General features: G+C 52.3%; 1 protein-coding gene and 1 long non-coding RNA gene across 8 annotated transcripts; one reads left to right on the forward strand and one right to left on the reverse strand.

Annotated features, from left to right (window-relative positions):
• Positions 1 to 212: 212 nt before the first annotated feature.
• SEPTIN8 (septin 8) lies at positions 213 to 26,984 on the reverse strand. Of its 7 annotated transcripts, none has more exons than XM_011282062.4 (10): positions 24,921 to 25,052; positions 14,834 to 14,954; positions 13,694 to 13,889; positions 13,172 to 13,352; positions 12,493 to 12,654; positions 11,812 to 11,908; positions 11,443 to 11,611; positions 11,086 to 11,218; positions 10,801 to 10,991; positions 213 to 1,536 (listed from the first exon to the last, which is right to left on the reverse strand). In XM_011282062.4, the coding sequence occupies exons 1-10, from the start codon at positions 25,020 to 25,022 to the stop codon at positions 1,371 to 1,373; spliced, it is 1,518 nt and encodes a 505-aa protein (XP_011280364.2). In that variant the 5' UTR covers positions 25,023 to 25,052; the 3' UTR covers positions 213 to 1,370. The 7 variants fall into 7 exon arrangements, with proteins under 7 accessions (XP_011280364.2, XP_011280359.2, XP_011280357.2 ...); XM_011282057.4 differs by having other exon boundaries at positions 213 to 1,533; positions 13,172 to 13,358; positions 24,921 to 25,048; XM_011282055.4 differs by having other exon boundaries at positions 13,172 to 13,358; positions 24,921 to 25,048.
• LOC123385800 lies at positions 1,420 to 2,424 on the forward strand. The gene is made up of 2 exons (XR_006598839.1): positions 1,420 to 1,551; positions 2,202 to 2,424. It is a non-coding gene; the product is annotated as an uncharacterized LOC123385800 (long non-coding RNA).

Raw genomic sequence — 26,984 nt, forward strand, 5'->3', positions numbered from 1 at the left:
CGCTGCAGTTAAAACAAAAACTTGTTTGCAGAGGGTGACCATGTGCCATTCACTACACGTTGTCATAACTACCTGGGACTTGACACATGGCCAAAATCTGACTTGGTGTTTCTGTCAGAAGCATTTTCTGTGGCATGTCACGAGAAGACAACTCTCCTAGGGTCACGGATGCCCGGTTCCCATGGATAAGAAAACAAGTTACCATGACATGATACAGGGCTTTGGCCTCTTTATTTTCTTTTTACAGTTAATTCCACGCATAAAAGACTTCATAAAGCACTACGGCTCTGGCTATACCCCGGGCGAGCTGCTGAGGGTGGAGCTGGCTATTTTGGACAGACTGCACTGGGACCTCTATATTGGGATACCGCTGGACTTCTTGACCATAGTAAATACGAGGAGTTTGCAGAGTCTGCCCTAGACTCGTGTGCGCCTTTGGAACAGCTGTTCACAACATAGGATGGCAAAGCACAGGCGTGCACACGTCCTTACACATACCACAGTGAGGTGACCCACAGGGCTCATGACACACGTAAGAGGGAAAATGGAGATCTTAAATCCAACACAGTTCCACCAGACCCCCGCTTCTAAAAGACAATAGATTATAAAGATTTTTTTGACGGCACTGTTGTGGTGAGTTTCTCTTTAAATACACACTGCAAAAATATTTAACTTTCCATTCTATGAATACTGTACATAAAAAGCTGTCTGCCTGTGCTACACTTTACACACATTCACTTAGCTGTCTTTATTCACCTACACACGATCCTTATTGAGGCTTTAGACCATATTGATCTGGCACTTAAAAAATATTGTATTAGTTGGTATTTTTTGAGTTGGGGAATGATGGTCATTCTTAAGGAATGATTCCGTTAGTAAGGCAAAATTATGCAATGGGAAATGTATGGGGTTTTGGTCGGTTAGGAAGCATGAAGATTAAATCACTAAGGGCTGTTTCATTCTGAAAACTGGCCATTGTTGCCAAGTTGCAGTATACAGATACAAGTAACTTTTCTGCTATCTTAATCTTGAATAGTATGCTTCTGTTTTTCAGAACTGAAACATTGTCATCTAGGTACTTTAAGCTCTTAATGACCATCCCAGGAAGCAGATTGTCTTTTCTCTCCAAGGTTGAAGCTCAGCTTGGCCACAGAATGAGTATTAAGCTTCAAGTCCCTTTTGGGGCCATGGATGGGAATGGAAGGGGTTGGGCAACATCGGATGCTCCCTGATGGAAATTTAACTTGTTTGCACTTTTGGTCATTGATATATGAAAGGTATGGGGTTTTCTGTTCTAACATTAAAAACCACGGTCTCTAGTTCCATGCCCTGGTGGTCCTGGGCTGGCCCCACGTGGTGGAGCTGCTGCCTCAGAGGAATCCTTCCCTCCACGTCGCGTCCCTGACCAGGCAGCTGCAGCACTGTATGGCGGGCCACCAGCTGCTGCAGTTCAAGGGCTCCACACTGGCCTTGGTCATCATCACCTTAGAGTTGGAGAGGCTCATGCCCGACTGGTGTACTCCTATATCTGATCTGCTAAAGAAAGCACAGGTAGACATCAACTTTGCCCCGGACCAGGCTCTCAGTTTTGCCCCTTGAGCTGATGCACTCTGCCCCCAAAATGGTACGCATCGCCCTTCTTGGCCCCTGTGGGCTCCAGATGTTCTGGCCACAATGACTCTGTGAAGAGTCTACCTAAGGCCTAGGCTCTGTACACTTGGCATACCCTCTGGATGAGTATGGGGTACATGTTCCCTTCACTGGACCAATTGGGTGGGTTTCTTGACAGTGAAAAGAGCTTTATCTCAGTGGCAGCCCTTGTTGTCAAGAGGATGGGGTGAAGTCCAGGGCATGTGCCCGGCTCAGGAGGAAGCACCCCTGAGCTTAATATTGCAGCGTGTAAATCTCAGACCCCTCACCTTTTATCTGACTGTATGGTATCAGGTACTGGGGTACCATGAGGGAGGCACTGAAGGATCGGAATCTCTGAGTATGGACAGGGTAAGATGGAAATGCATAGTTAGATGAATGACAGTTTTACTGAGGTTGGAGGTGGATGTCCCTGAGATGGTGGGGTTAATGCTCTTGAGCCAAACAGTTGGAACTTCCTGAAATTACTCTGTGCTAACATTTAAGCACTCACTATTTTATTTGGAATGTAAAATGGTTCTGTTTCAAGGATGACTCTATTTTAATTACAGGTCAGTAGTGAGCAGTTGAGCCACTGCAAGGAACTTGTAAAGCAGCACCTGAGAAGTTTGTAGTCCTCTTCCTGCTCAGACAACTTTGTTTCACTTCCCAGCCTCTGTGGCCCTACCCTAGTACCCTTTAGAGCATCATGGCAACCCCTTCTTGCTGGGACGCCTCTAAATTCTAGGCTTTATGGATCCTGTAATAATAAAGGAAGAAGGCACTGGAAGGCAACTGAGAAAAAGCTCTCGAGTCTTGAGAAGGCAGTAAGGAGAAAAAAGGCAGGTCGGGGGTCCCTGTTGGGAAGGGTGGTCTGACAGATCAAGACCCTGCTCTCCTCTCCCATGGGTCCGAGACCAGCATGAATGAATGAATGGTCATACTGCACCTTGGTTTTCCCTTCTTCTCCAGCATGGACTGGTAGTGGCCCCTAAGGGAACTGGAGTCAGGCCAGCAGTGGGCCTTGCTCAGGACCGAAGGGCCGGGCTGGTTCTGACTGACCAGCTTGTGCTGCTCCACCTACGGAGCTGGCCAGGTTCTGTCGGCTTCCCAGACTTCTGGGAAGTGTAGCACTTCAAGTGCCAATGACCTTGCCCATCATGGCAAAAATGGGACCGTTTCTCCAAATGAATGTCCCCTGACTTGGCCATGACCTAGGTCTTCTCTTCATAAGACCTGGATCATAAAGTATGCTTTGTTCAATGTACAGTAACTTGGTCAAGCTTCACACGTTTGTCCTTTGTTACTCTTAAGCAAAGTAGTTTACTACCTTAGAGGAATTTTATGTTTAAGAATGATCTCAGCAGCTGACCCCTGATGGGGAAACACAGCTCTGAGAGCTTTAGGTCGAGATGAGCAGGTTCTGAGGCTGAGGCTGCTCCCAACATGCCACTGCTAGAAGGAGATGACTGGCACAGCCGTGAGGGAGAAGCCAGCTGTCTCTCGGACAGCAGGACACTACAGAGCCATTGTCTGGGCAGGAGACTCCAGCAGGCAGAGCTGCCCCCTGGAGCTGTGTAAGCAGCGTCGGGAATACGAATGACAGAACCACACATTTCACAGTGATTTCTGAAGTCTTGCCACCCTGAGCAGTTTTTTGTAAACAGGCTAAGCTGTGAGGAATACGACCTGCTGCTAGATGCAGAGAGGTCACAGACCAGGTAGACTATAACAGTGCGCGTATGAATCTCTACCTATTGTCCACACAAATTTGCCTGGTGGAGCTTCTGTAAAAATAAAGTTTAAGTCCTTTCAACCTCATCAGAATCTTATTTTAAATGTATTGGATATCCAGCATTTAGACTCGATAGTCACATACACTTAGAATACCACCTCCTGGGTCCCAGCAACAGCTGTCTGTAGTCCAGCACCAATGGAGAGGCTGAGGCACATCCTGCTGCTCACAGCAACCCCTCCCAGGGCCACAGCTGCCCCCTGCCCCCTTCCTTGTGCTGGGAGTGAGGACTGGGGGCAGGGGGAGCAGGGAGTACGGGCTCATGCTGAGCACCCATCCCAGCTCTGGCTCTCTCTGACTTTGGAGAACTGCAGGGAAGTCTTGACCTCTTAACTAGGGAGCTCTGAGTGGAAGCTGGGTCCTCAACGCTAATCTCTCAGAGAAAGGAGAAGGTGGACCTGTGTGTGAACCCTGTACTGAGAAAAGGGACAGCCCTGCTTTAGTAAACAGTATTGCTCTTTGAGAAAGCAAACTTCTGCGTTGCCAAGTACCACTTGGGAGTTTGAGAAAAGTTTTTAGGCTGTTGAGGCTCACCTTGGGATTCCAGGTCCCATCTTCCTCTCTCTCCCTCTCCCTCTCCCTCTCCCCCTCCCCCTCTCCCTCTCCCCCTCTCCCTCTCCCCCTCCCCCTCTCCCTCTCCCCCTCCCCCTCTCCCTCCCCCTCTCCCCCTCCCCCTCTCCCCCTCCCCCTCTCCCTCTCCCCCTCTCCCTCTCCCCCTCTCCCTCTCCCTCTCCCCCTCTCCCTCTCCCCCTCTCCCTCTCTCCCTCTCCCTCTCTCTCTCCCTCTCTCCCTCTCCCTCTCTCCCTCTCCCTCTCTCCCTCTCCCTCTCTCCCTCTCCCTCTCTCCCTCTCCCTCTCTCCCTCTCCCTCTCCCTCTCCCTCCCCCTCTCTTTTTAAGCAACTCCTATCCCACCTCAGATCAGAGATTGGGATTGTTGTGGTGGGAGAAGTATGGACACGATTTGTCTTGCTTTTGTCCCTGTCTACAGAAGGGGAGGGATTGGTGAAGGACTGTAGCTACAGAAAATGGAGAGGAGAGAAGACACGGGCAGATGGGCTGAGAACAGAGTAGGGGAGCATCCTGGGCCTTTTTAATACTTGTCCAAATATTACTTCCCCCAGATGGGTGAGCGAGCTGTACAATGCTGTTCCCTCTACCAATGTCACCTTTGTCTCCTCTGGTTTCCTGGAGGGTCTTTGTCCTTCAAAGCTCGGTGAAGACTTTGCTTCCCTGCTAGCTGACTCCCCACAAGGAGAGCTGAGCTGAACGTTCATTAGGGGTGTCTGCACACAAGTCTCTCCGGTGTGCTGTCACCTCTCTGACCTAAGTCCCCCTCTCCTTGTTTTGGTCTTGCCAGTGATGAACCTAGTGCCCAGTAGAGAAAGCTCCTCTGCAAATGAGTCCACAAGCTTGTCATCGCTTCCCTCCAGCACTGGTCTGCCCTTTCTCAGCCAAATATCCACCTACCAGGGCATCCCACCTCTACCAAACCATCTCAGGTCCACCAACCCACACTTTTGTGTGTCAAACTGCACACTTCAATTGTGGCTACATTTTCACTATAAGTCCATCATCCCACTGGGTTGCCAAGTAGCAACTGTAGCTCAGGAATCAAGGGTACAGGCTACCAATAATCAAATCTCAACTCCACCAGTTACTAGCTGTGTGACTCTGGGTAATTACTTTACCTCTCTGCCTTACCTATAAAATGGGGGGGGGGGGGGAATAGTACCTGATCTTGGAATTATTATGAATATTAGAGGAATTAATGCACGTAATGCAATTCAGAACAATGCCTGACACACCATAAGAACTCAGATGTTAGTTGTCCCATGTCAAGCCTCTTCCACAAGGATGTAAACTCTTAAAAGGCAGCCCTTTCCTTCTCTGGTGGCCTGCACCCACTCACGCACGCTGAAGATTGATGGACCATAGGCTCTCTCCTAACCATGACTCTTTCCTCCATCCCACACCCATTCCAGAGCTTTTCACAGATGCCCACAGCAGGAGTCACTATTGAAACACGACTCCTATAGAAGCTGGCCAACCCCACAAAGTTCACAGAAAAGACAAGCTGTGTTTTACCACAGTCGTAGCAGATTAATAGGCTAGAAAACATGTTAAATCAGAAAAGCTACTGCCCAAAAAAGACACCACAAAAACTCAAAATAAATGCAAAATTTAATGGGGAAAAAAAAAAGAGTACAAAGTGAATGGAAAGGAACAAAAACAGTCAATGTATGAAGGAGTAAATGAATTAACAGGTGAAGCAGTTTTAGAAAAGCATGTTAACGTAACAGACGAGCAAGCCACACTTCCCTTGGGCCTCTTATCCAGTAATATGAGCCCCACTTAACGAGCACCCACACACAGACACATGGAAACATATATGCAGTCAGTCTGCACAATTACAAACCACCTCCATTCGGGTTACCCATCACCAGGGTAACCATTCATGCCGGTTCGCCTGAGACCGTTCCAGCTTACACCTGTTGATCTGGCATGATTATTAGCAGGACCTGCTTTCACTCTGAAAAGTCTCAGTTTGGACAATAAATTACATGATTCTATCCAAAACCAACATAGCTCATGAAGAGACATGATCATAAATGCCAGCATGACCCCACTGACAGTCCTAATAATGCTAAAAGATGATTCTGAAAAGGAGAGGCAAATCAGATCCTGACTACAAGGGTCACATCCCGGACGGGGTAGCTTGTTAAATAACGGCACATTTTAAGCTCATTTTGTGCATCAAGGATTAATTTGGTCTCAGCTGAAGATGATAAACTTACAAACACAAATAGCCCAGGGAGAGAAGGGTGGCAAGGCTCACTGGAGCCGATGGTACCTGTGGAAGCAGCTCAGACCCCAGAAAGTGTTAAGAGTGACAGGTCTCCCGAGAGATGCTGGGAAGCCCTGCACCCATAGGAAGGTAACCAGCCACAGTTCCGACCTTCCAGTATGCCCGAGCTGCAGCCCACAGGCTGTGGTGAATGGGTGGCAGGAGCTGTCCACTCCAGAGTCCCCAAATCGGCCCGTGAACCAGGAATCTCTGTTTCTTATATAACCAGCGAATCCTCTGGGTCACTGAGCCTCATCTTCAGAAATACATTAGCTGACAGAGGTGATCTTACAGGTCATGCCTCAGCCAAAATGAATACACTCTCACACATATAATCCCCCTAAAGTCAAGCCACCGACAGTCCACATGTGCCTTAGGTATACGCTGATTGGCCTTTTGAATGCCCACACTGAAGCCCCTTACAATCTGGATCCACCCCTGGTCACGGCATGACACTTCGAGCAGTTGCACTCCGGACATCCGTAAGACCTTCTCTGCTCCTGGTGAGGAGGACAAGGCTGCCTTTCTCCTGCCGTACCTCTGGGGACACACACACGGCTCGCCCCTCCTCCCCACTCTGAATGGAGCCCCATCTCAGAAGGGCAGGACGAGGCCAGGACTTGGTCCCGGAAATCAGTAAAGCAGGCCAAGGCAGAAAGGGGGAAACAGCAATGGGAAGGAGGACAGAGGACATGAAAAACAAACGACCAATCTGACAATAAATTAGCGCGACTTCCCAAGGCTTCCGACTAGGGAGTGCACTAGACTGTGAGCTGCCTGAGGGCAGGGCTGCGTGTTATTCTGAGTACACTGTATCTAGCACAGTGCTCCATCAACATTAAATGAAATCCTTTCATCTACTCATTTTTTATCTATTTCATCACACCATATTCTCAGCCCTGATACTCGCAGTGGCTCGCAGACCAACAGGAACATCGGAGAATCAATACTGCCAGTACTTCCTCACAATGATCCCCTGAAGAACGCAGTGGAGGTGGGAAAGCTCCTTGGCTGGTAGTGTTTTCTCAAATAGTCCACATACATCAGACACCTTCATGTCTTTGCTTTGTGAGTCGGCCAGGAAAACGGAAAACAACGACCTTGAGATAAAAAAACGACCTTTTCCCGGCAGAGTACTCTTTGCATTTGGAATATGCAGGATTGGTTTGGGGGGGGGTCTTAGTTGGAGTCAAACACTTAACACACACGTGGAGTGGTCCCTGTGTATGGGTAGCACCTGTGGAGCACACAGACAACGGCTTTGGGCTGCTGTTCCATTTACGTCCACATTTAAAACACTGCATGGGGTCTCCTTCGTGTCCCACTTTCATCCATAAAGAAATTCCAAACACTGTCATCACAGGATGTTTATTACCCACCTCTCCCTAAATATTATAGGGATACTTTATACATAAGAAAGGTTTAGAGATATTTTTAGTTTTTAAAAAATGAGGGAATCTGGGTTACTTATGAAAATAACGGGAGAGGATATTATTTGTCTTTACGCTTGTGCCAAAATAAAAATTTAGAAGTATCTTAAAAGTTATTATTGAAATTAAGCTCTAGGTTAGAAAAATTAAACTGAGGGGGAATCGAGCGAATTTTGCAGCATGTATACCAGACCACGCGGCCACACCTAGGGCACCGCATGAGTTGCCATCTTGACGCTGAACAATTAGGCCGAGCATCGCCGGCTGGGGCCTTCGCTAGAGCGGCACATAACTGCTCCGTCAAGGAATAGTGACACTGTAAATGGAAGACCAGCCACTGGCTCTGAAAAAAATAAACCTTGTCAGTTTTGGATTCCAGCATTCATGGCTTTGACGTGTTTGCATAGAGAGGGTGGCCCACCAGGCCCAGGGCAGCCTGGGGGTGGGGGTAGGGGACAAAGCAAGGCTGTAAACACTGGAGTCTGTACCGGCTCCCAGTCCGTCCTCACACCATGTTATGGGAGAAGAAGGGTCACAAGGTGTAACTCAAGCAACTTAACACATGAAAGTCTAAAGTCCGCTCTTGACATGTAAGTCTGTGCGTGCGTTAACTGAAAAATAAAAATAAAACAAACAGAACAAAAACAGACACATTAAAAGATACGCAGACGACCAAATCAAACAGAAACAAAAGACAGCAAGTTGGCTGCTGGGAAAGGGCAGTCAGTTTGGCATTTGTGGCGAGCAAAGCAGAGAATTTGCTTTAGTTTGTGGCATTCCAGGCTGAGGGTCAAGATCTGATTGGGAACTAATTTTGCAAAAATGGATTAAAATCTAAAGACTAAGTATAACCAATCAAAGCAATCTAACTCAGTGGTCATGAAAAACCACCCCCCACCCCGAAAGCGCTCCTCACATACCCCATTCCCCTGACCAGGACAAGAGGAAGGGGCACTCCAGGCCACCTCACCTACCCAACTCCTGGCCTCACAAGGCCAGCACGGGAGGAGAGGTCTCTCCCAGAGGCCAAACGGACTGAAGCTTTCTGGCATGTCCAGCAAGCAGAAAAGACCTGTTTGCCAGACCCAGGCCACACTGGGAAGGCAGGGAGACCCGACACCACAGATGAACTCTCACCCCGAGAGCTGTGCTGGTGCCCTTGCAGTCAGCCTGCACCCCACCTCCTGGCCCTGTCCTGGCCACACGTCCGTGTCTTCAGCGTCTGAGCAGTTTCTCCATAGTTTATCTCCTAGGAGATTCTGCCTGTCTTTTCTGAAACAAGATGGCCCAGACCAAGCTGGCAGGGAGCAGGGCACAGTCTCTTTAGATGCCAACACCTGGGATGTAGACCCACACACCCCTTTCCAGGAGAAACTGGATTCTTAGCCACTAGCTTGAAACCCACAGAGATTCCAATTCACAGAGCCCCAAGGCTCACCAAGCCAAGAGCTGGACATGGGGCTGGGGCTGGAAGCAAACGCAAAGCAAAGAGCAAATTCACATGGTTGAGGGAAATGTGGGGCTAGGGTCCTCCCTGGGGACAGGCAGGGGGTTATCTCTGCCAACAGTGCCAGCAGATGGGGTAGGACACACCAGGAAGCAGGATGAGGGAGACTATAGAAAGGAGGGGGGGGGGGGGGTCTGTCCCAAAGCAGAGGACAGGCCTTAGGAATAAGAACTAGCATTCTTTCCTAAATGCCTGGCTTTGTCCCCCTCATCTCTCCCAGGGAGCAGCTCAAGAAGGTTTTTTTCCTCAGATGTCTCTGTGCTTAGGTGCCCTGGGGGCTGTGTATGTTGCATGACAAGTGCCTGAGTCTGTGCATGTGACAGGGCTGGAGTGAGAGTAAGACTGTGTGCATGGGTGTATGTGTGTTAGGGAATGGCAATACTAGGGGCGGGGAGAGTGCTGATGCCACAAGCAGCATCCCAGAGCCACGGCTGGCTACCTGCTGCATGGCCTTAACCACAAGCCTCCACTGCCACCAGGGAAAGAAGGGCTTGAACACACACATTCCCAAACATTCCAAGGAGACATGAGTGTCCAAGAAACTCGAGAATGAGGACAAAAATGGAATCATCCGCTTAGTTCCTCAGCTGACAAGCGAAAGATGGTATCTGACCCAGGCCAGGGGCAGGGAGAAGTAGGGATGGACGAGATCCCACAGCGTGATGAGGTACGGGACACTGAATGAAGTAGTGTGGAGGAGGGAGACCCCCCTAGGAACCAGGGCATCTGGACTCTGGCTGAGAGTGTGGAAAGAGGCTTTGAAAAAGGCTGAGGAGAAATGACTCGGAGTTGCCCCCACCTGGCCAAGAGGTTCACTGCACTGCGCAGGCTGGAAGCCTCCTGTCCTCCTCTCTCTTCCAACTCTAACTTCTACTTGAAGGGCAGCTCCTCTCTGGAGCAGGACTCCCAGAGCCCCTTCAGGGAGATGGTGTCCTTCCTTCCACCAGGCAGTGAGCAGAGTGCCCAGGGGCCAGTGCTGCCTGGGCTCAAGCATCCACCTGCCAACCAATGCAGGTCCCACATCCACTGTAGAGACTGAGGGGGATGCACCACGCTGCCCAAGCAAAAACCATAGGAGATTTTGGAATCTGGAAATGCGGACATTCACCGGTCCTGCCCCTCTCTGGGCTTGAAAGACCTTCCCTGAGACCTCTATACCCTTTTAGGCCTGTGTGGCCTGGGCTTCACCATCCCAGCTCTGAGGGGGCGGCAGGAGGGGGAGAGAGAGAGAGAGAGAGAGAAAGAGAGGGGGACAGGAAGAAAGAAACAGAGACAGAGCCTGAGACTGAGCCAGGAAAGAGAGAGACAGAGAGAGAGAGAGGAATAGAGAATCGGGGTGGGGGGGTAACAAGGGGTTACCTGTGCAAGACAGAGCATGCACAAATACCCAGTATCCTGAGATATCAAGCTCACCAGTGAGAAGAAAAGAAAGGAGGGCAAGAATGAAGTGGGAAAGCGTGTGGGACTGAGAGCCAAATGGTGACTAGGCAGAGCATGGGCGAGAACCAAAGTAGACTCAAGGAGCCAAGAGTAGGACAGAGTGGGTGCCCAGGAGGGAGCAAGAGCCAGCGTGGGCAGGAGGCCCACCACCTACTTCTTCTTGTCCTTGTCCTTCCTCAGAGGCTGCTGCGAGGTGGCGTGCAAGGCCTGGGACTGCAGGGCCTCCACCGCGGCCTTCCTGCGGTTGAAGGCGCTAGTCTCCTCCTCCAGCTCCCTGCGCTTCTCTTCCACCTTGCGCTTCTCCTCCTGGTGGACCCGCTTGAGGTGCTCAAACTTCTCGTGCAGCTGGGAGCAGAGGAGGAACAGGGGCTTCCTGTGAGCCTGGCCAGGCCCCGCCCTCCCTCACCTGGCCTCTCCCAGACCTGGAGCCCACACGTACCTCCCTCTCCTTCTCCTTCAGCTCCAGCTCTGTCTCCTTCACTTTGTTGACGAACATCTGCCTCATCTCTTCCTCCTTCCTCTGCAGCTCACTCAGGAACTCCTTGCGCTTGGCCTCGTAAGTCTCCTGCAGACTGTGGAGACGCACAGACAAGAGGCCAAGGGTGGGATTGTAGCGGGATGGGATGGGGCAGAGCCGGAGAAGGGGGATCACTTGGGCAAAGGAGGGTGCCAGGGTCCCCACGCCCCTCCACCTGGCTCATGAGACACCCCCCCCGCCCCCACCAGGCACAGCTGCCAGCATGGCAAGTCTGGCCGTGGCTGTGGAGATGGGCTCACGCCCCACGCAGGATGTCACCTGAAGGGCTGGCTGTCACCATCGCTGTCCTGGAAGCCCATCTCCTCCAGCTTGCAGCGCCGGTACAGCTCGTAGTGCCGACTGTGGGTCTGTTCTCGGAGGTCCTCCATGTTCACTCTGATCAACATCTCCCGGAGCTTCACAAAGTCACAGTGGTTCTCATTCTCCACTGAAAGCACAGGGCCCGTGGGGCATCAGGTGAACACACACACAGGTGGGCACAGGGAGGAAAGAACACAGGAACAGCAGTCAAGTGTTCCAGGCCGACTCCATTGGCAGCACAGGCACTGGACAGTCAAAGGGAGGACATAGGCCAGGAGACTGAGTTTAGGCCCACCACCTGGGGATGTGCTCCCTCTAGTCACTTACCCTGCACCACTCCCCATGGGTACTGCCGTGCTCGGACCAGCTTGTTCCCCACCTTCACCTCTTCAGTGCTGCCTACCACAGCGAAGGGCAAGTGCGCCTGGAAAGGAGCCCAAGTATGGGTGAGCAATGGGTGGACAGACTAATGGACAGACCCTCCCTCACTATCCTGGACCCCAGGGAAGGGATGCCACACCTGAACAAGGCGTGGCCAGATGCTTGCTTCCTGGCTCTCTTTTGGAGAAGTATCCTAAGGCCTCCAAATAGGAGAGCGGGCTGAACCTGCACCCCCGTCTTCCTCACATTTGAGGGGTTCTTTCAGACCTTGGGCTCCCTAGGGGCCATTAGAAGCTCCCTCACAGGACCTGCAAGCCTGGCTTTCCTCCATGTTCCCAAGCTCTGGCATCTTACCTGCTTACTCCTACAGGTTTCAGTTCCTGCCCTGCATCCTTATCTTGTGAAACTTAAGCGTGGGAAAGGCCCAGCACCAACCCAATACCCAATTCCTCCCATCTCCTGGCCGTAGGACGTAGGACTGGCTGGCTTCCAGATGCCCACCCACCCGTCTTTCCTGAATCCTGGAAATCCTGGGGAATCCTGGGGGAGCCAGAGTCTCTGGGGCTGCCACAGATCTATGCTGGCTCCAAGCCCCCTCTGGCCCTGAGGCCAGTGCCCAATGCTCACGTTCATGACTGCGTTAATCTCGGCAACAGCCTCATCATCAGTGGGAAACTGGTAGATCTGAACCCCATTGCTGACCAGCTCGCCCATGATCTTGATCTTGAACTTGTGGAGCTCACTCTTGGAGATGGTGTCAGCCTTGGCAATGATGGGAATAATGTTCACCTGCCAGGATGAGGGGTGAGGGGCAGCAGGTTAGTTCTCCCTGACTGTGGACAGCCCTGCCCAGTCCACATCCCCAGGCAGAAAGGCAGGAGGCCAGAGACATGGAGCTGCTCCCATGGGCAGCCCCAGCCTGAACCCAGCCACCTGGGGCCTTTCTAATGGGTGGTACCAATTGACTATGGGGCTTCTTACAGCCCTGGTTCCCTCAAACCACCATCTAGCCCTAAAAACTAGTCCTCTGGGCAAACCCAGCTTTGGTTTTTAAATAAGAAATAATTCAGCTAGGGCTCAGGACCAGACTAAGGAGACAGAGCTCTACAGAAAGAACCCAGAGTGATGAGGGCCCATTGGAGCAGTAGGGAAAAGGCAAGAGAAAACAGCACCAAGCCCAGGAGCTATCTGCAGGCCCCTAAGCAGCAGAGCCCCTGAGGACCACAGTAGACAGTCACACTGCAGGCCCCAACTCAGCGGAGGACCATGAAGCCCACGGAACAAGTTTGGGGGGCAGGGTGTGTACCTTGCTGTCTAGTTTCTTCATGGTCACCAGATCCAGGGACTTGAGGGAGTGCCCAGTGGGCGTGATAAAGTAGAGGCAGACGTGGACCCTCGTATCGTGGTAGTCGAAGAGTGAGCGGCGGATCTTCAGCTCCTCCTGCAGGTAGTTTTCAAACTGCGCGTCGATGTAGTCAACTATGGGCCTGTAACTAGAGACAGCTCCATCACTCCTGAGGCAGGCACTGAGCCGCAGGGCGCGGGCTGCCCCCAACCTGCTCTCTGTAGGGACGAGCGGCTTCAGTCTGGGGTTCCCTGTCTGGGTACAGGTGGCTGACCCTGTCTCCTAACCTCCAAAGGGGTCCTTGGGACCTCAGGTGTTCCCCAAGAGGCCCTCCTCTGGCGCCCCATAGAGTGGAGGGCTTGCCGATTAGTGTGGGAGCAGCTAGGAATTAAGGGTGCTTGGGCAGAGCGTTAGAACCGAGCCCACCATGGGGGGAGGGGAGCGGGGATGAGAGTAGGCGGGGCCGCCCTTCCCGCCTCTTGCCTCTCATCCTTATTGATCTGATCCCCGAAGCCCACAGCATCCACGATGGTCAGCTTGAGGTGCACGTTGCTCTCTTGGAGGTCGTAGGTCTGGGGCCGCAGGCGCACACACTCCTCATGATGACTGGCTTCCTCGGTCTCGAAGGTCGTGTTGAAGAGAGTGTTCATCAGCGTGGACTTGCCAATGCCAGTCTCCCCTGGGGAGCAAGGAATGGAGGAGATGTCGAAGTTTAGAAACAGGACTGTCCCTGGCTGCTGGCTAGGATGGGTGGGGCTTGGGCACCTCAGCCTCCACACAGAAGAGAGGGGCAGGCCTCCAGCTCCATACCTCGCTGTCCCCATCCCGAGGAGCCACCCCTTCTTGGTGGCCTCAAAAACGTGTGGAAGAAAAAGCCAAAAGGCTGACTTGGACATAAGCCATGGCTATGTGGGATGTGAGAAATGTTTCCTCAGGGTGTGGGGAAGAGGCAGAGCCAGGCAGCTGTGGGATCCACTGGACATTAGCCTCTGCTAGCCTCAATGGGACCCATCACCTGCTCTGCACACCATTGTTCCTGGGCTGGGGCTGGTCATGAGCCAGGGTCTAAAGCCATCAGTGGCCTCCTGTTCCAGCTAGCTTTATCCGGTTCAGGACAGGCTGCTTCCCGAGGGGCACCCACAGCCCAGCAGATGCCAGGGCTTAGGCACCTGCGGAAGGTGTGGCAGAGCTCTTTGTACCGTTGGCCTTGAGACCCATGGAACCTCCCAGAGCCTCCCTGTTTGGGGCTGTATTTGTTCAGATGCGTGCCGGAGCTCTCGCATGGTATTATAATAGGACAGTCTTGTTTACCATAGTGTTCTTAATACACAGTAGGAACAAGAGTGAATGTTTTAAAAATAAACACACAATCTAAATCTCTGTGATAAACACTCTCAGTTTACAAAGCACTTTCACAGCCCTGATCTTATTCACTCTTCGAGGCAACTGGAGTCAGGCCCCCAATATCTGTCCTTGACCCTGGCAGAGACACCAATCAGTGCCTCGCCATGACCCTCAAAGTGTCTCTCTGCCTAGGAGGTCCCTTGTAGCTCAACAAGTGGACAGGGCACAGAGTTTCATCCCCTGTCTGAGGCTGCCCCCTGGCCAGACTATGACACGTACCCACGCAGAGGATATTAAAGCTGAAGCCCTGTGTGACTGACTTGCTGACGAGCTGGTCCGGGAGGCTATCGAAGCCCACGTGGCCACCAAGGGAGAGGCTCCGGGGCTCTGGCTCTGCATTCTGCCAAGAGAGAAATAGGGCAAAGCAGTGAGCCCACCGGAGAAGAGGGGCCACGTGGGGAGAGGCTAAACCCCAGTGACATGCACCACCCCTGCCCTTGCCAGAATTCTCAGCAAATCTCAGGACATAGTGTGAGTCTGCCAGAGCTCCAACTCCAGGACGAGTTTCCACACAGGAAGCCCAATGTGCCTCAGGGCCCCCGATCCTGTCCTAGAAAAGGGCTTTCACCCATGGCTCTTCTCTACCTGGGCTGGCAAGCGATACCTGGGCCTGGGGCATCTCCTGGCACAGATGGCCCAGAGAACCATCTATCCTGGTTGCCATCCCTGAGGGTTCACCTGTCCTCCTGCCCAGGAAGAGGCCCCAAATGGTTCTCCCATCTTAAATAAAGATTTCAAGAGGCCAAGGTTGGAGAGTGTGTATGTTCCTGTAGCCCCCTCTCAGACCTCACAGACACTCCTACTGAAGCAGGATTCAAGCAGAGGCAGGCCTGGTCTGACCTCTTCACACCTGTTCTCCATCAGGGGGGCCTCCCTCATTGGGCTGGGCTCACAATTCTCCATGTGCCCCCCTTGTTCGTCATATACCCAAGCATGGAGTGCACAAATGGGCCCCGCTAAAGGGGCTGGGGCTCCCTCACATGCACCACTGGGTCTCAGGGCTAGTGTCTGAGGCATTGTGACTGAGGCTTCATCCCTCCTGCCTCAGCAGTGTTCTCTAGGGATTTCTAGGCTCTGGCTCATACCACCCTCCCACACCCATTCCAGCCCTGGTTGTTTAGACAAAGGATTCTGGATGAGAATATGGAGGTCTGGCCTCAGGAGAGAGGCAGGCAGCAGGTCCCGAGTGAGCTAGGGCCACTGGAGCTGGCCCACAGCACTATAAAAAGAAACCAGCAGGACCCGAAGCAGAGGGTCAAAGTCAGACTCCAATTTGTGCGGATAGTTTCTCTGCTTCCCTGGGAATGGGGATAAAATGCTGTCCTCCGAAGGAAGCTTCCCAGGCTCAGCCTTCCCTGGTTTGGCCCTCTTAGGGGGCTGGCACCAAAGAGCTCCAAGTTGGGCAGAAACACATCTCCTCCATTCTTGAGCCCCTCTGCCCTGACTGCCCATTAGAAAGAGCAAAGATGGGGAAGGGCAGTGAGTGTGAGTACCATCCTGCCATCCTGCCCACAGCTCCAGAGGGGAGGAAACAGGCCCAAATGGAGGCAGCCCTAGGAGCTACTGATCAGTAGACAGTGTGTGGCTACCAAACAGTGGATACGCTGGGTGCCTACCCTCCTGCAGAGTGATCTCCTCAGCACCTGAGCACATTCTGACTTCTTCGTAGCTGCAGCCTGTTGACTTAGCCTGAACCCCTCCAACCATTCTTTCCTCCCCACCAGAGCCCCTGGCACACAAACTCCACCCTCTCTCCTTGACTAATAATGTTCCCCCCGCATCCCCACCCCTGCTTAGTCACTTTAGCCTTTTATCAATGACAGCCAAGTGTGTGCCATGGCAGCCTAGACTCCACATGGACCCTCTGGGCAGTGGTACTATCTCCTCAAACAAGTCGGGGTTACCCCTAAATCTGCTCTCTGATAACGCTCTCCGTGCAGAGCCTCTGCTCTTACAGCTGACCCTTTCTCCATATCCCCTGTCGCCAGGGAATCGTGTCACAACCTCCCCACTCAAGCCCAGGTTGCCCCCAGGGCTGCAAACATAAACCAACAAAGAGGCCCCAAAGGGAGCTTCCTCTCACTGGTGCCCACATCAGAAACAGTTAATGGAGCATAGAATGTGCTGGGTCAGGTCCAAACCCCACACACATGGCATCCTAGGCCCTCACGGTCTGAGGCCTTCCTCACAGGCTCGGCCAGGTTACCTCTGAATTTGTTCTCCTAACAGAGTCCGCTTCTCAGGACTCCAGAACTCACTCTCCCTTTTCCCCGGCACCTGCTCTGTCCTGGCTCTATACACCTACATTCCAGACCCCTCACTTGGCTGTGACCCCATTTCCATGCACTATTAGTCGTCCTTTCTTTATGCATCCCGGTTCTCCAATTCTTCCATAAGCTCCCTGAGGTTGGCTGCAGGCGGGGGGAGGTCAGGCTTTCTGCTCTTCCCACCCTCCCACCACGATGCCCAACATGCTAGACAATGCTGCCATTTATAAACTACTGAACACTGTCTTCAACTGCTGTGGCATCAGGGGCATCTGCCCACCTCACACAGAGCTTCATTATTTAGTCTCGGTTCCACCTGCTCGTGGCAGCTTAAGGATCAAATGGGGGACAGAACAGGGAGTCTAGAGCATTTCTCTTTGCAGGCGAAACAGAAAATCTCCAAAATTTAAGGCGTGCTGTGCTTGCAGAGAAGGCTATGTGTTTATTCATCCTCTTCTTCCAAGGGTGACACAATCAGGACGCAATCCAACATCCTGTAGCCTGCCGCCAAAACCCATCCCGTCAGCTGTGTCTGGGAACCACACGCGCGCGCACACTCGGCCACAGAGTCCTTGCACAGAGACAGAGGCCATCCTGGTTCTGCATTTCCCCCACTTCCTCACAGTTCCAGGCTTCAAAGGCTCACAGCAGCAATCGGGTGGGGGCTCTTGCAGAAGTCCACCTATCCTCACTCACCTGGCCCTGGCTGCCTTCAGTCACACAACACTGCTCCCTCTGGAGAAGTGTGTGGAGTACAGGGAGATACTCATCCCCAGATTGCTGTCCAGGCTGCACTCTGTCACTCCAGGGACCACAGGGCTGAGGCAATCAATGCCTGCTCAAGAGCCTCAGGGACCATGGGACTATTGATCTCTAGGACATGTGTGCACACACACATGCATACACACAGAGGAGTGGCCTCTGGTCCTGAGGGCAGATTGCTGTTCCCCCTTCTCAGGAGACAGATCTGACTTCCTGACTCTACCGAAGTATGACTCTCACTAATGCCAGCCTCTCTGATCCTATATGTGTAATCAACAACATGTGATCCAAGGTGTGCTGCTCACTACCAAGTGCCTGGACCAGGTGTCTTTGCTGACCCAGCCTAGGAGGAGCCAGCAGCCCCCAAAGTATCATCAGCATGTCTCAGTTAATACACATCAGAAAGAAATTGCAGATCTCCCAATGGCTGCCTGATGACCCTACAAATGCCCTGCAATTTGCAGCTAAGACCTCAGCTCCAACTCTAAAGGTAGGTCCTAATAGTCCTGAGCCAATCATCAGCATGATCCTATGACTGGCTACGTTACAATCAGGTGACCCAGGATGAACCTTTATGATCATCTTATAACCATTAGGGGGGCTGGAATAACACTAAAGCCCACTCAGAGGACAGCAGCGCCAAGAAAATCACAAAAAAACAGAAAGCCAGTGTCTGCTCTACCTCTGAGCTTTTCCCTTTGCCCCCCGCCATATCTCCCCTTTACTGCTTCAGCTAGTTGAGTGGGCCCATCCAGTCCTTGCAAATGAGGACAACTTGACTGCTAGGGTTTCCAAAGTGAGACTCAGAATGCAAAGGAACAGGGAGAAAGCAAGGAGCGTAAGGAAGGGAAGGAAAAAGTGTAGAAAGTAAAACGTCTCAGTGTTTACAACCAAAGGAATGAATGAATGCCAAATGATGACACAACACCTCACTGAGGACCACCCTGTGTGAACTAAGCCAAATGGTTTACGGTCTCCTACACAGCCCTTCCCCACCCTGTGTGGCCGACACCACTATAATTCCCATTTTACAGGTAAGGAAACTGAGGTGCACAGACACCAGAAAACAAGTCGGAGCAGAGCCAGGATTTGAGAGTAGCCAAGCCCTTGCCCTAAACCACCGTACTACACTACCTCCCCTATTCTTACAAGGCCCCCGGACTCCTTCATTCAGTCACTCAGCACACACGCGCCAGTCCTGCCTGCCAGGTGTGCCAGGCCCTGGGATGGCTGCCAAGGAAAAAATGAGGACACCAGATCCCAGACCTCAGGGGCTCAATCTGACGCAGTTTAAACTCAAAGGGCTACAGAGGCCAGGCAGGTAATGTAAATGAGTGAAGAGGAAAAAGTACAGGAATAACAACAACAATGGCACTAACAGTTGTCGAGAGCTTACCATGTATGACTCTGAATGTCATCTGGCCCACACATCAGCCCTATGAGGTAGGCTGTAATATCACCTCCATCAGACAGATGAGACAATGGAGGCTCCAAGAGATGAAGTCATTTGCCCATGACCACAGTGCTCAGGAGGGTGAAGCCAGGATCTGCACGGAGACAGTATGACTGCAAAACCCACGCTTCTAGCCACATCACTCCGTGGCCTGCTGGCTGAAAGACCTGCTGACTTGGCTGAGTGTGGGGTCCCTCGGGGAGAGGTTAGGAGCGCCAGGGAACTGCAGAGCCTGTGCTCAGTCCACAATGGCCGTGGTTCTGCAACTCCAGCCAACTGTGGGAACGCAGGCCCAGTGCTGCCAAATCTTAACGATTTTTCCAGAGAATCCACAAATCTAGATTTTTACGTGCAACGCCCTAATTCTGAAAGGTTGGCAACCAACACAAACTGAGCACACCACTGGGGCCCAACACAACCTGTCTGAGGGGTGTACCTGGTCCGTGGCCTGACAGTCTGCAACGCCGCGTCTGGTAGGAGAGTGAGGTAGAAGGACAACACTCTCGTGTCTCCATTCTTGGGGCACGGAGACCCGCAGGAGAGAGCTCCGCAGGAGAGAGCTCCGCCGGAGGGGCCTTCGGCTGGACAACTCACCTCCCTGGCCTGCTGGCTCAGGGGGCTCCAACTATCCTCAAAGCTCCAGAACAGAGTTGGCAGCTCTGAGCCCTACATACACAATGGGAAACTCCACAGGACCATTATCCCCTCTCTAATCACTAACAAGCTTTTGGCTCCTGAGCCAGGCCCCAGGCTTCTGTGTCATCATTTCTTTGGCACATCAAAGACAACAACCAAAATAATAACTGCTCAGGCCGGCTGCATTCCTCCATGCCCGACCGTCCAGAACAAAGTAGAGAATGGCATTTTGTTATACAGCCCAGTGGATAACTAGGACGTCATCTTCCTGACCAGGAAACGCTCGCTCCGAGCTTTCTGGAGCAGCCCTAAATGCCAGCCAAAATGAGATACTTCTTTCACCATGAAGAGAGGTGGGTTTGGGGGAGAAACCATGTCTGATGGCTTGCCCACACAAAAACAGGATTTTATCCAGAAGAAATTGGAAATCTGCTGAATGTGTGAACCAACAGAGCCAAAGAAGCTGTGAGTGGATAAAGAACCCTGAGATCAAACCTCCCAAACTAGGCTGGTCTTTGGGATGGGAAGAGAAACGGTAGCCCACTGGAAGTGTACCTGACTCCTGAATCCTGGACAAAGAAGAGCTCCCCATCCTAGGCCTTCCACAGAGTTCTCTGGTGCCTTGGTCTTCGTACAGTTTTCTCCCCCAGGCTCCTAGGCCTAGAACCCACTGGCCTAAGCACCCTGCTAGGCAAACAGGAAGCCCACTTGCCAGGAGAGCTCCAGCCCTAGGGAAGCCCTATTAATTGTTGAGCAATGGACCCACGAGTCATTGCGCCACTGGGAGCCTTCCCCACCCATGTTCCTGGCACAGACTATCCAATCCACAGCTCTAGCTACTCTAAGCAGCCTGGGCCTTAAATAGCCAGAGCAGAGGCTGCTGGCCAGAACCCGTGGTCATAGCACAACTGTCCTTGAGTCTGAGAGGAATCCTAGGAATTTTCCCAGGAAAGGCTTAGGCTCACATCCCAGGATTCCACAGCAAGCCTCTAAGCCCAGGTCAAAGGTTACGGGAAATAACCAAAGGGATGTGTGCAGGAGGGCAGGGGGTAGGAATGTTGCTATCCTGGGCCAGAAGGGAAGGATAGGGGCAAGATACACCTATCCACAATCAAGGGAATACCTAGGAACAAAAGCATCTCTCTCCTAACACAGCAAAAAAACCTGGGGAGGAGAGGTGCCTGGGTGGCTCAGTCAGTCATTAAGACTGACTCTTAATTTCAGCTCAGGTCATGATCCCCGGGTCATGGGATCAAGCCCCACATCAGGCTCTGTGCTGAGTGTGGAGACTGCTTGGGATTCTCTCTCTCTTTCTCTTTCTCTCTCTCTCTCTCTCTCTCTCTCTCTCTCTCTCTCTTCACCTCTGCCCCTCCCTGCTCATGCATTCTCTCTCTCAAAATAGATAAATAAACATTTAAAAAGAAAAAAAACCTGGGAGAAGACATGAGCATAGACCAAGCAGCACGGTGGCAATAACAGCACCAAGGTAGGTAGGCCCCAGGAGGAGGCCACCGTCATTCTCAAAAGGCCAGTCACCCCCTCCTGCATCCTGGGAAGTGAAGGGACTTTGGGTGCAAAACTACTCCCAGGAGCCTAAGGCCACCCCTATACTCCATTCTCTCAGCTTCCCTGTCTCACTAACAGGTACTTTCCTCCCTCTTCATGCAAATGGAAAGCCAGGGCCATTGCTTAGTAATATGGGATAATTTGTTGCACACTTCTCATGACAAAATCAGATTTCCAAGAAGCCATAAGAAGTTACCAACTTTTGGGGCGCCTGGGTGGCGCAGTCGGTTAAGCATCCGACTTCAGCCAGGTCACGATCTCGCGGTCCGTGAGTTCGAGCCCCGCGTCAGGCTCTGGGCTGATGGCTCGGAGCCTGGAGCCTGTTTCCGATTCTGTGTCTCCCTCTCTCTCTGCCCCTCCCCCGTTCATGCTCTGTCTCTCTCTGTCCCAAAAATAAATTAAAAAAAAAAAAAAAAAAAAAAAAAGAAGTTACCAACTTCTGGGCCCAACCAGCTCGCTCCAAGCCTAGGACACATACCTGCTTAGACTGTGTTGTGCTATCTGAGAAGGAGGGGTCCATCCCACCATGGAACAGATAGGAGAGACACTCTGGGCCTCAGAAGCTACTGGAAACTCATGAGTTCATACTGTCCCATTTGGCTCAGGGACTCCAGCAACAGCTCCCACTGCTTTGCAGTTGGGAAGTCATAACTGATCTGGACATCACTGGAAGGAAACAGACTATGTTCCCAAGTGAATGAGACCCCACCCTTAGAAGGGGGAATGGGGACAGCAAACATGACCCTCCCCCTCTCCAATCCCAGGATGGATGCCGGTGCTGGGAAGGGGCAGAGAAATGCAAGGGCACCAACAATGGCCAGTGGATACTCAGGGCTGCTGTATTATAATTGTCTGTCACTTGCTCCATTCACGCCAGCACCAGGTTAAGTATCAGGCTTGCACCCTGGCCCCACAACCAGGTCTGGAAAGTGGACTTGAGTCCATACCCAATGGTCCTTCTGAACCCCAGGCCCCAGGGAGCCCAGACCTAGGAGGTCCCTCAAAGAATAGTTTGAAACTATGATCTGAAATAGACCCTAATTCCCTCCTCCCCTGGTTCTATCCCTCTAATGTGTCCTCCAGCATAGGGGCCAAGAACTGCCTGGAAGCCATGTGCTCTAAGGACGAGAATATCTAATTGCCTCAAGACCACCCAGGGCAATTAAAGTGAAGTTACAGGGTAGTGCCTGGGTGACTCAGTGGGCTAAGCATCTGACTCTTGATTTTGGTTCAGGTCATGATCTCATCATTCATGAGATCGAGTCCCACATCAGGCTCCATGCTGATAGTATGGAGCCTGCTTGGGATTCTCTCTCTCCCTCTCTCTGCCCCTCCCCTGCTCATGCTCTCCCTCTCTCAAACAAAACAAGACAAGACAAAACAAAACAAAACAGATTAAAAATAAATAAATAAATAAATAAATAAATAAATAAATAAAATCAGATAATCTTTAAAAAAAAAAGTGAAGTTACAGCCAAGATGTCCCTTGCCCTGTTCTCCACCACCTCTTCCCAACCATGGTTCCTCATGTGAGTCCTGAGGATACAAATGGTCCCAGCAAAGAACACTCCAGCTCTATCATGATGGCAAACTGCCCTTAGAAAATATCCTTTCCCCATGTGCCTGTGTCTCCCTCCTGACCTACACAGCTTCACATCGGGTTGTCTGGCAAAGTTTGAGCCTTGCGAGCCATGCCTGGGGATCTCAAGACCGGTGTTGGAAGCACAGGGGCAGGAAGGCTGCAGAGGCTGCAGGGGACACACGGAGGCCAGTTAGCCCTCAGGCCCTTTGCTCTGTCATCCTGCAGTTGCTCTCTTCCAGTAGCTGGACCCGAGCCACAGAGACATTCATGGTAGTTAATGCCCCAGTACGCACCTCCACCTAACCCATCTTAGGGCCCCAAATTCAGAGGGCTTTACCTTCTCTGTCATCTCAAGGGTTACTTGGGTGCTGGGATTGGGTCTCAGGTCCAAACTTGCCAATGGCCAGAGACTGCCATCCTCACCCAACCACAGGCTGCTGGTATCAACAACCTGATGGGCACAAAACATCCAGAGCCCTCTATGCCACCCAAAGCTTTTCACAAAAGTCAGGCCCTAGGTCAGGGCCTCCATCCATTTTCTCATCTTGTTGGCACTATAATTAGGCTCCTTCTTGCCACCTTCTCTGTTCCGAGCTTAGTCAGTCCCTTATCATGTGCTCCCTTGCATCACCAGTGCCTTCCCACCAGCCTCCCTGCTCTGACCCATTCCAAACAAGATCCCAGGCAGACCTTCCTAGACTTGACATCCATAGCAAGGCCTGCTGCCCATGAGGGTGGTGGGACAGAGCTGCAGCCTTGCAGGTGGTGTTCACTGATGATCTCTCGACACCACCAGGGCACTGAGAGCTTCGCAGACATTCCTTGCTGTGCTCTCATTTCTCTCTCAGAATGGCTCAGCAAGGAGGTTCCTGGCCATTTTTACAGGACAGGGAGATACCAGTCCATGACAGAGCCCTACTGCGTGAGAGGGTTGCCTCCCACACCCCTTCCCACCAGCTTTTGATTCAGGGAGGGAAGAGGCACTCCTTGGATAGCCTGCTTCTTGGAGAAGTGTCAAGATTACAGGGGTGACAACGGAAGTGACAGATGGTGCTGGGGATAAAGCAGAGATGGCGGGGGGGGGGGGGGGGTTGGGGGGGGATGACTGGCTGGGAGGAATGCCAGGCATGAGGCTGCCATGCTCACGCTTCTTCCCTCTCCCCCTCATAGCTCCGCATTCCCCCAGCTCTAAAGCCTCCCTTGCCCTGGAGTTTCAGCCCTGCCACATGAGATTCTGACAGAAGGAACACAGGAGATGGCCATGGGTGCAGGAAAGTCTGGAACCCATTAAGGAGTCTGGGACCTAGGAAGGAGGAGGAGCAGAACAAGAGTGGACAGGAGTTGGACTGCTCAAGGACAGCAAGAGGCAAGAGAAACTCCCCAGAGCGCTGTCCCAGACATACACGCCCAGGAGATGTCAACCCTAACCCCGTGGTTGACCTAGGATTGAGCAGGGCTAGACAAGATGTAAAGGCTACTGATCCTGTTTATATCATGCTATGTGGGCAATAGGAACCCAGCACATAATGACCTTGAAGTACAAACTCCGTATGCTCATCTAAGCTCCAGAACGGGACAGTTCCCAGGCCCTCCAGGGCTGGGCTGACCACCAAGCCAGCCTGGGGTGGGGGCTGGGAGGCAGTGTAGACCTGCCAAAGCTCAATCAAATCATAGCCTCATGGTCAATGCTTAACACCAAAATCAACCCTGAGGCTGGGAGACATCTAAACAGATCTCCAAACATGCCACAGACTGCAATTAACCTTCCACAAACTCTTTGAAGAATATTAGTATGGTTGGGTCCATTTTATAGCAAGATAGAGAAAGAAATGATTTTCCCAGGGTGACAAGCCAGGAGAGCAGAATGGAGTCCAGACTCTGAAATTCAGGCCAAACCCCACCCAAGGTCTCCACCCAAATTCAACCCCATACAAGTCCTCCCAGGAGGCTGCCGGCTCAGAGCATGGAGGGTGTGGAAGGCGTCCACCCAGCCAGCTTAACCTGACATAGTCACCAAGGCTCCTGGACAGCCATACATACCTGAGTCAGTCCTGTCTTTGTGCCTTGGCCCACCATGGAGATAATACCCGAAATCCTCACAGAAATGCCAGCATGGGAATCTGAGGGAAAGGCCTTTTCCATTCCACCTCCTGGAAGTGCAATCAACTCCCTCAGCTCAATTCTGAGGACAATCTCTGGGTGTGCAGTGACAGGAGCCCTAGGGAGGGGACCATGGAATGGAGCTAACTCATTTTCTGCTGCCTTCCTATACAGAGGACCAGTTTCTACCTCCACATGGACACTAGGTATCATGTGTCATTTATTATGTCCTTATCACATGCCAGACCTTGCTCTACGTACTTCACCAGGATTCTCTCGCTGAATCTGCCCAATAACCCGAGGAGGAAGGTAATATTTTCATCCCATTATATAGATGAGAACACTGAGGGGTTAAATAATTTTCTCAAGGTCACATGGCCAATAAGTAGTAGCCTAAGATTCATATCAGACAGTCTGATTCTAGTTACTCTGCATACCGCTCCCACCAGCAAGACCAACTGTTAGGGTAACCTCTGACCACAGACAAGACTCAGACATAACTTTCTGGTCAGCTGGACACAGAAAATGTACACAGACACACATGCACAGATGCACAAACACTGCCAGATCTCTTGGCCTCCAGCTCATCAGCAGGTCTCTTAGGATTCAGAGACTGCCCTCCTTGGGTACATAAATTCCAATTTATAGTGCAGGGGTGAGGTAAACCTCTGATTCCACTCCTCCTGTATTTAAACTTACTTAACTGACACAGCGCCCCTTCCTCAATGGGAATAAAACACCTCAGTCTAGAATTATGAAACCAAGAGCTCCTGCTTCAGTTATGCATATTTCCAAAGTAGACCAACAAATGTATTTTCAGATTAAAGGGAAAATTTACATACACTAATTCAGATGACAGTATTTATAGCATTAATTACATAAGTCCTGACTCCCTTATTTAGCCCCAGAACCAATTCCTTATCGGTCACATAGTCAACATTTCCCCCTCCCCCCCAACAGCCCTGGGCCCTCCCTCCCCCTTCCCGCCGACCAGGGCCTCACAGCTGGCAAGAGGACACAGCTTCCTTCACTGTCACAGCCCAGCCTCTCAGACACACCCAGATCCAGCCTCAGACACCAGAGGACAGGCAGACACAATCCCCAAAAGGCTCCCCTCCCCCAGGTGAATTATAAACACCTTTAGAAAGTTGGCTATTGGTGGGCTCAGCCCTATAGAGACCCCTGCAGGGACCACCCGAACCGAGAGCCCTGCAGAACGCATTCCGACTGGGGCCCAAACAAACATCCACTGGGCTGTATCCAGAATCGCTGGTTCCTGGGGGAATGGCTGCCTCAGACCGGACCACTGAGGTGGGACCTGCCTGGAATCGCACCCGGGATCTGAGCGCTTAGGCGGGGAGTGGGGATGGGAGAGGAGTGGAGGGGAAGGCAAAGAAGGCCCAAGGTCTTCGGGATCCAAGTCTGCAACTCATTTGAAAGACTCCCTAGGATCCTTTGGGGTTTCATCTTCACAGTCTGTGCCCATCCAACAGCACCTGCGCGGCTAGGAATCTCCCCCCCCCCCCCCAATCAGTGCAGAAACACCCCGGGAGATGTGGGGGTCCGGAGGATCCTGGATCCCCCCCGCCCCCCCTCCCCGGCCTCCGCGGCTCCTGGGCCCCCAGTCTGTCCTCGCACCTGGTCCGAACCAGGCAGGTATTTATTTGCTCCTTCCCGCGAAGGGGGTCTGTCTCTCGTGCGCCCAAAGTGGACGCCCCCTCCCGACGCCCCGGGACCCCGCGCTAGCGCCTCGAAGAGCTCGTTCGGGTGTCCCCGAGCTGACAGCCCGCCCGGCGCCCCCCGCCAGCTGCAGGGCGGCCCCTTCCCAGCGCCCCGCGCCTCTCGCGCGCGCCGCGGCCCGGCAGGGCCCTCACCGAGAAGCGCTCCAGGTCAGTGGCCGCCATGGCTAGCTCCGCACCGGGCGGGCGGGCCGGGGCGAGCACCCGGGCCGCGACGGGGACCAGCCGGCTGCGGGACGCGCTCCGCCCGGGCGGCTGCGGCTGA

Source organism: Felis catus, chromosome A1, assembly GCF_018350175.1.
Source record: "Felis catus isolate Fca126 chromosome A1, F.catus_Fca126_mat1.0, whole genome shotgun sequence".
NCBI classification, from domain to species: Eukaryota; Metazoa; Chordata; class Mammalia; order Carnivora; family Felidae; genus Felis; species Felis catus.

Coding starts and splice junctions, on each gene's coding strand:
- SEPTIN8 (XM_011282055.4), bottom strand. CDS start 25,022: ATGGAAAAGGCCTTTCCCTCAGATTCCCATGCTGGCATTTCTGTGAGG. Junction 11,612..11,811: donor CCCATGGGGAGTGGTGCAGG/GTAAGTGACTAG, acceptor CTGTGCTTTCAG/TGGAGAATGAGAACCACTGT. Junction 11,219..11,442: donor GGTGACAGCCAGCCCTTCAG/GTGACATCCTGC, acceptor GCGTCTCCACAG/TCTGCAGGAGACTTACGAGG.